Genomic DNA, 8,979 nt, shown 5'->3' with positions numbered 1-8,979 from the left:
TAAAAGAAAAAAATGGAAAAAATAGGCAACTAGACATCAAACTCTGAGAGAACAATTGTTGAGTGGTAGTGGTTTACGACCTCCATTTGTAACTGATGCACTGTAGGATTTCTGGCCCAGGACAGGTATAAAACAGGAATTGTAATGCCTTTTAAGGAGATTTTAACCACTTTCTTAAAAGCTTAATTCCAATTTCATCAAAAGTATTTCCCGATGAATGCAAATATTTATATGACTCTCTTATGATATATGCATTTTCTGTTGTCTTCTGAAGTAAAGGACTACTAGAAAGTATTGAATGGTATTTATAGTAAACCAAGAACTGTACAGAGAGGTCATCTCAGGCCTGTGTTCAGGTCTCCCAAGGCAGTGGAATGGCTAATAGCTAAGACTTCTGCTACTTACATATCAAGGCTCTGCTAAAGCTGTCCCTTGGGTACCAATTCCAAATGACCCTTTCTGTCTTTTATCACTCAGCAGAGTGGAGTTAAAGTTTGTCTGATGTTACAGATGTTTCCAACCCTTACTTAAGAAAATATGAGAGGGTTCTACCCACCAGACCCTTCATGGCTTCCCTTTGCTTTCATAAGTCTTGGGAGTACCACCATTATTGATTGTATGAATTGTTTGTTGTTTGTTTGTTTGTTTGTTATATTCCTGTGACCTAATAGAATAAATACCCCCTTCTCACTGAGAGTTAACAGGTGCTGTTGGAAAAACAGCATTTGCTGACAACCAGTGTCTTCATGTTTGCCTGTGGTCCATTAGTTACAGGAGAACCTATCTTTTAAAAAAGAAAATGAAAATGAAAAAGAAAAAAAAAGGTTTTTTTTGTTTGGTTGTTCTTTTATTTTTTTCCAAAATTATGTTCTCTGCAAGGTAGCCTGATTAGTTTTATTTTGTAGTTTTGCCCTGAAGAGATTCAGGCTTCTCTCTGTACCTTCTATTAAATTGAATGGAATGGGAAGAGAAACACTGTGTTATAAAACTGCTAATATTGTTGTGACAGTTTCAGACTGAGTACTTAAACACTAAAGAAACAGGGTTTGACTGGGCCCAGTGACGCACACCTGTCTTCACCTTGGGGAGCAGAGGCAGATGGATCTCTGTGTTCTAGACTGCCCTGAGCTCAATAGTGAGCTCCCGGCCAGCCAGGTTTATACAGTGAAACCCAGACTCAAAATGCAATCCTACCCACAAAATAATAATGAACTCTGCTAGTTGACTTAATAAATGTTGAAGGGCAGACTAGGGGCAAAATGATCCCTGTAGTAATTCTGTTCTTCCTGTTTTTGAAGTGATTCATAAAGGAAGTCTCTCACTTCACAACAATACTGAGGGACTAAGAAAAGTCCTGACTAGGTGTGCTCCAGGGTCTGTGGTTGGCTTGTGGGATTTCCCTTGCTTCTTTCCCCACAGATAGTTCCTGTCAGGGAGGGTAAACTTCGGGTACAACTCAGGTTTAGCTAGTCGCACTAGCTGTTTTCTAAGAATTATTATAGCTTCATCTATGTAGCCTCTCCTTAGTTCTTTTGTTGTGTTTGTTGTTGTTTTGGTTTGTTTTGAAAGAGACACATGACCTCTCTTTATAGCCTCGGCTGCCCTAGAACTCAGTTCATAGCCCAGACTGGCTTCAAACTTAACATTCCACCTGTCTTAGCCTCCCAAGTGCTAGGATGAGTGGATTAAATTCATGATACATAAGGAATGTTGAAAAGCATTGACTTTTTTCATGTAAGGAGACAAGTTTCAGTGGCTGAGGAGGTGGATTGGCAGTTCGAAGCACTAGCCATGCATGCGGAGGACACAGGTTTGGCTCCAACCACCCACATGTCTGCTTAACAACCTTTTTCTGCAACTTCAATTCCTGGGCATCTGACACACACTTCTGGCCCCCAACAGCACTGCATGTATATGATACAGAGACATACATGCAGGCAAAACACCCATATACATATGAAAGCCTTGTGCTTGGTACAAAAGATCCTTGTACGCGTGAGATAAGATAGAGGACAATAAAATTAATATTGTTGCTTTTTTGTTTTATTTATAATTATGTTCAAAAGACTAAAAGTGCAGCCAGGCATAGTAACACATGCCTATAGTCCCAGCACTTAGAAAGTAGAGGAGGGAAGAACAGAAGAACAGAAGTTCAAGGGCAAGCTGGGCTATTTTAAACCATGTCTCTAGAAGAGCAAAAACTAAAACCACAAAAACTGTTCAGCAATTACTTGCTAAGCTCTAACTGGTACCTCCAGTTTCTTCTGATGGATACTGGCAGGACTGCCAATATCAGATGGATAGTGGCTTGTCCAACTTTTCTGACCTTAAAAGTCAGAAAAATATCAACAAAGTTTTCCTACTGTTATATCCAGGAACCTATTTGGGGCTCTGAACCTCACCTACTCCTGTTTTCTTCCAGTGCAGAGAACTGACCCCTCTCTACCTTTTAGCATTTATGAATCCTAATTTTGTGAGAACAACCCTAAGTCAGGAAGAACAGAGTAAGATTCCAGACAATGTGGCCAAACACCCTTCCCCTTTTAAACTAATTGGACCAGGAGAGCTGAAGTGTTACGAGGCAGTATTTTGTGGCTGAGATAATAGGCATATATGACCTGTGATGTATGTTCCTGCTTTGAAAGTTCCTGAGTAAACATTCATGTAAAAAGGAGTTCACTGGGAATATACCCTCTTTAATATAGATAGAAATATTCTTTATCAGAGATTTAGGATACCATTTTGCTAACTGGTAAATAAAAACAGATGTAAACATGTCAGAATGTTTATTTGTTGTACATAACTTTTTTAGTATAAAATAAATGTAGACATTACCTGTGGGGGTAGGGGAAAGAATTCAGATGTTATCTCTTTCTAAATGTTATCTGCTTTCAAGCAATTCTTGATTCATACTCTGATTCTGATTTTAGCTTGCACGTTAGTAGAAATAGCAGGGAATTTTTCTTTTAATTTTTTAAAAGAAAAGCATGTTTACTAAGTATTTCTTTTTCTTCTTAGAAAAAAACTGTTAACAGAAATCTAATTATAACTGAGTTATATTTATATCATGATAACTGTTAATTTGGGTCATTTTTGCCATTTTAGACAGCCTTTACCTCATCCTTTTCCAATAGCAGACTGTGTGTTGTCTCCCACATTCAGAAATGAAGTTGAAGTAAAGACAACACATTCAACTTACTCAGCTCATTTCTTTAATAGTTGACACGAGAATGTTTCCTCCCTAGAAAGGACTGTGGGGAATCCTGATGAGATCTTGAAGAGAGTAGCAAATGTGTGACAGATTTAAGATGTGCTGATATGATACTGAAGACTCACTGCTAGCTCGTTACCTGGGTCTTGATGCAGAGTAGAGGTTAAACAACGTTGAGATGTAGGTTAGGTTGATAGGTAAAAGCATGGAATTGGTTCTGGTGCTGGGCGCAGAGCAAATGGAGCAAGTGCACTATGGCAATTACATGTTGCTGAGGGCCTCTACGCCTGGAAGGGTTTTACCTTCCAGAAGCTCAAGACTTGCCCCGCCTCCTGTGCTCACATGACTGACCTTGTCTTCAGTGTTCCATTTGGCACAGCAAGTGGCAGTATCTCCACCTCCTATAATGGTGATGCAGCCCTTGGAGGTGGCCTTTACAACTTCATCCATGAGGGCTTTTGTTCCCTTAGAAAAGGCATCCCATTCAAATACCCCCATAGGTCCATTCCAAACAATCAGTTTTGCTTGGGCTACAATTTGAGCATTGTTTTTAATGCTCTCAGGGCCACAGTCCAAACCCATCCAGCCAGACGGTATACCAGATTCTATAGTGGCTTGTCCAACTTTAGCATGCTCATCAAACTTGTCACCAGTAACGAAGTCAACAGGAAAGGATATCTTTACACCATTTTTTTCTGCTTTGTCCATGATCTCTTTGACAATCGTGGCTCCCTCTTCGTCAAACAAGGAAGCACCAATCTGCATGTTCGTGAGTTCTTTCAGGAAGGTGTAAGCCATCCCACCACCAATAATCATGAAGTTGACTTTGTCTAACATATTTTTGATGAGTTGGATCTTATCCGTCACTTTAGCTCCACCAAGGATAGCCAGGAAGGGCCTCTCTGGGTTTTCTAAAACCTTGGAAAAGTAATCTAGTTCCTTCTTCATAAGGAACCCAGATGCTTTCTGGGGCAAATTTACTCCCACCATGGAACTGTGAGCCCGATGCGCAGTGCCAAAAGCATCATTGACGTAGACATCGCCAAGTTTAGACAGTGACGCGCGGAAGGCTTCTACTTTTTCAGGATCAGCGCTAACCTTTTTCCCAGAAGAATCTTTTCCCTTACCTTCTTCCTCCACGTGGAATCGCAGGTTCTCCAGCAGGATGACAGACCCATTACCTGGGTTAGCACAGGCTTTCTCTATCTCAGAGCCCACGCAGTCCTTCAAGAATATAACGTCCTTGTTCAGCAGGGACTTGAGCTCAGCAGCAACAGGCTCTAATGAATATTTGTCTGGCATGGGGATACCGTCAGGACGGCCGAGGTGACTCATGAGAACTACGGACTTGGCTCCATTGTCCAGACAGTACTTGATGCTTGGGATGGCAGCCTTGATTCTCTGGTTGTTTGTTATTTGGTTATTCTTCATGGGAACGTTGAAGTCTACTCTCATGATGACTCTTTTTTCCTTAAGATCCAATTTGTCCAGAGTCAACTTCTTAGAAAGAGCCATCGTGATGGTATGCAGAAGAACCTCTTTACTGCTGCTGGGAGGCTGACTTGGAGGTGATGTTCAACGCTTAAGTCTTGGCCCCGCCTTTTCTTTGTGAGTTCAAAGTCTCCTGCACAATAGCCATTGGTAGAATTTGAAAGAAAATCCAGCTCTTTGATTGGTCCTCTGTCCTGTCTATCTTGATTCGGAACGATACAGTCTCAAACTGCCAGCCTAGAATGCTAAACAGTAAAACAGAGAGTTTGGGGCTAGAGATGGGAAATTAGAAAGCTTTCAGATAAGTACCAGAAGGCCAGATGGTTTTTCTCCAGGTTTTTGTTTCCATAACTTCTTTCAAATCGATTAGAAAATAAAAAGCATAGCCAATCATAAGATTACAAAAAAAGAAAAAAGAAAAAATTACATAATCCTTCCCCACATCCAATCTCTAATTATACTGTGTAAAGTCCTCTGCAGTACAAAATGTACTGTTTTTGTTTTGCTTGTAGTTCAAGGCAGCATAATTCATGAGTTTTATCCTTGATAAATATTTCTGCTGAGGTCGTGGACTGCGTTAGACTTTGTGATATATACTCTCATTTTGTGTGGGAATCATATATTTTTGTTACCTTGGTTTATTTTTTATTTTGTTCTTTATCGGTCTGTCTGTCTGTCTATCTATCCATCCATCTATCTATTATCTATTTATTTATTTTTAGACTTCAGTGAGAGAAAGCTTTCTGGCTTCTGCAGGAAAATAGCCAAGGATCCTACCAAAAAGAGCCTGGCAGTTCTTTCAGATTAAGGAGGTATGCCATTGTGCCTCTTATTTCCTCTTTATTTTGCTTCCTCCTTGTATAATTTAGATATAAAGTATAAAATATGTGATCCTTGAGTTCATGTCTTCTATAGGAAATGAAAATAAATAACAAAAAAATTTTCAAAAACCCACTAAGGCAGGTTGAATGGTGAAACCGGTACAGTGTCTCTCTAGCTCTGCTTTTCTGATCAGGGTTGCTTAGGCTGTGTAGGATCTTTGAGGTCACCTCGTGAATTTTTGGAGGTTCATTGTTCTGTTTCTATGATGCCTTATAGATTTTGTTTGTGGTGGCATGGGATCTGTAGGATTATCACAATATTAATTATACAAGCGCTTGAATGTGGAGAGTATTTTCATATTATAATGTCTTGCCTATCTCTTTTAGTTTTCATTGTTGAAGTATTTTACTTCCTTAATTTTATCCTAGATTTTATTTGTTCGTTTCTTTACTTATTTGCTATATTTTTGAGGCTATTGTGAATGCCATATATTTCAGTATGTTGTTATTGCTGTATGGAACAGATACTATTTCTAAGGTAACTTTGTGTCCTATTTTGCTAAAAAGTTGATAATCTGTAAAATGTTTCCATTGGAATTTATGGCATCTATCTATAATGTATCATTGGAAAATAGTGATAATTTGACCTCTTTTCCTATCTGTTTGCTTTGTTTGCTTTTAGTTTTCTTCTAGTCTCATTACTGTAGCTGCTGCTTTAAGCACTGTGTTGTAAAGGTGTGAGGATAGTGGACAGACCTGTATTGTTCTCTGATGTTATGAAATAACAGGGTTTTTCTCCACTTAGGATAAAGTCAGTTTGGGGTTTGTCATATAAAATTTTATTATGTTTTATGTTCCCTCCTGCCCTCCTCTGTCTAGGACTTTTAGCATGAAATCTTGTTGGATGTTGTCAAAGGTCTTTTCTGCATATATATTGAGACGATAAAGTGATCATTTGTGTTTTAGTAATTTACATGATTTATCACATTTATTTGTTTATCTCCTGAATAAAGTCAAATTGATTCATGTCAATGACCTATTTGACATATACCCATATTCAGTTTATAATGAGGATATTTCCTATATTCATCAGAGATACTAGCCACAATAATAACAACAACAACAATAATAATAATAAGTATTATCTTCTTAATTATTTTAATAATTATTATTTTATTTATTATGCTATATCATAAATCATGTATAATAAATCATGCATTATATAGCACATATTATATATGATTGATTATATTATGGTATATGTTATACATAATATTCTATCAAATATTATGCATATTATAGAATATGTATTATCTGTGTTTAGTTATATAAGGTATATAACAATATTTTCATATATTTGATTAGATAATACATTATATATATTAAATATATAATGTAATGCTATATATATATTATATGACATATTATTTTATTTGTATTATAATACATACATATTATATATATATATATATATATATATAAAATTAGAATCATTATTTTATTTTTTGTTTCCTTCTCCCTACTTACCTCTCTTCCTTCCTTTCCCTTTCCATCTGCTTCTCTTTCTCCTTTTCATCATTCTCCTTCTCCTCTTGTGGTTTCTATACCTGGCTTCTGTATGAGAGTAATATGGGCTTTCTAAGAGAAATTTGGTAATGCTTCTTTTTCTCTTTCTTTTTTCTTTCTTTCTTTCTTTCTTTCTTCCTTCCTTCCTTCTTTCCTTTCTTTCTTTCTTTCTTTCTTTCTTTCTTTCTTTCTTTCTTTCTTTCTTTCTTTCTTTTTTTTTCTTTCGGTTTTTGATATTTCCACATTATTTAACCTCAGTATTTGGTTGAATCTAGATATTCTAACATAATAAAACATACATTTTTAAAGGAATGCTTAACACTACTCATTAGTATTTCTTTAGTGTTTATGATAATGTCTCCTTGTAGATCTGATTCTGTTTTTGTGAATCAATTTTTCTTTATTTCTGTTTAACTGACCCAATTGTCTTCCCATGTGATTTTTTTTTAACTTAAAGACTCAAATCTTTATTTCTTAAAAAACTAGATCTTCAATTATTGATTTTTTTGTAATTTTCATTTCAATAATTTATGCTCTGATTTTTATTATTCCTTGCTGTCTTGGTTTTGGTTTCTACTTTCTTTTCCAATTCTTTTAGGTACATCAGAAATTACTTTGTTTTTACTCTATGCAATATTTAGAGGCACTTAAAACTGTGAATTCCCTCTTAGGACTGCTTTTAATCTACCTAAGGATTTGTATGTGTGTGTGTGTGTGTGTGTGTGTGTGTGTGTGTGTGTGTGTTTGTATGTGTGTGTGTTGCTTCTATTTACATTTTGAAATAGAAAAAATTTTAAGCATTTTTGTAACTTTTTTAAAAAATTTATTCATTATTCAATATTGTGTTACTTAATATCCATCAATTTGTATAATTACCAGAGCTTTGTTTGTGGTTGATTTTAAACTTGTAATGCATATGTTTAGATATAATGCGCAAAGTTATGCCATTTTATCAGACTCTGCTAAGATTTGCTTTGTGTTCCAATGTGACCCATTATAAACAAACTAAGTAAAATGTGCATATTTTTGTGTTTCAGAAAATATTGAGTAGAAATTTGTTTATTCCACTAGCATACATGATACTCTCTAGTTCTGATGTTACTGTCTATTTTTTTTCTACATGGCTTTTCTTATCAGTGAAAATGGTGTATTTATATCACCTATTATTATCATGTTGTTGTTAATTTGTATACTTATTTCCATGAGTACACTTTTTAAAGGTTGTGTATATCTTTTTTATTAATCTTATGATTAACCAATAGTTATTGTTGATACTTTAATAAAAGTCATATTTTGAAATATAGATAAAATAGGAGGCTTGACATTTTTCTATTAGACTGTGCTTTTAAGACAGTGGCTCAAGTGACAGAAAAACAGGGGACTTAGGTTTTCACCAGAGTGATATAAACATACACTGAGTATACACTTTCCTAGGACTTGTATTTATCTGTATCTCAAAGAGCCTGTTCTGAAGGCATTTGATTGGTTTATTGATTGATTGGTTGTTTGGTTGATTGATTGATTGCAAGTGAACAAGTACACATGGGAGGGAGTGGAGAAGGGAAGCGAAGGAAGAAAGAAAATTATTTAAAAGACAGTAACATGCTTTTGATGAAACTTGATTCCTGAGAATTTGGTCCATATATGTTTAGGAGTACAATCTTTTTTGCTTAATTGTTCCCTTGATTAGATTGTCCTTTAATCTGATTTGCTTTATTTTGAAGTCTGTTTTGTCCAGTACTAGGACAGAGGCACCTGGTTGCTTCCTGATCCTTAGAATATTTTTTTTCATACATTCACCTTAAAGTAATTTCTATCTTTAAAGAAAAGATAAGTTTGTAGACAACAAAAGTATACATTTTCTTAATCTATTCAACTAGCCCATGCTTT

The 8,979-nt window shown here is 35.9% G+C and overlaps 1 protein-coding gene across 1 annotated transcript; it reads right to left on the bottom strand.

Annotated features, from left to right (window-relative positions):
* Nucleotides 1-3,472: 3,472 nt before the first annotated feature.
* Nucleotides 3,473-4,726, bottom strand: Pgk2 (phosphoglycerate kinase 2). Its single transcript, XM_052193706.1, has one exon. It carries the CDS (start codon nucleotides 4,724-4,726, stop codon nucleotides 3,473-3,475), a length of 1,254 nt encoding a protein of 417 aa, XP_052049666.1.
* Nucleotides 4,727-8,979: the final 4,253 nt, after the last annotated feature.

Source organism: Apodemus sylvaticus, chromosome 9 (assembly GCF_947179515.1).
Source record: "Apodemus sylvaticus chromosome 9, mApoSyl1.1, whole genome shotgun sequence".
NCBI lineage: Eukaryota > Metazoa > Chordata > Mammalia > Rodentia > Muridae > Apodemus > Apodemus sylvaticus.
Note: the sequence above shows the minus strand (reverse complement) of the source record. Positions and strands in the feature narration are given on the sequence as shown.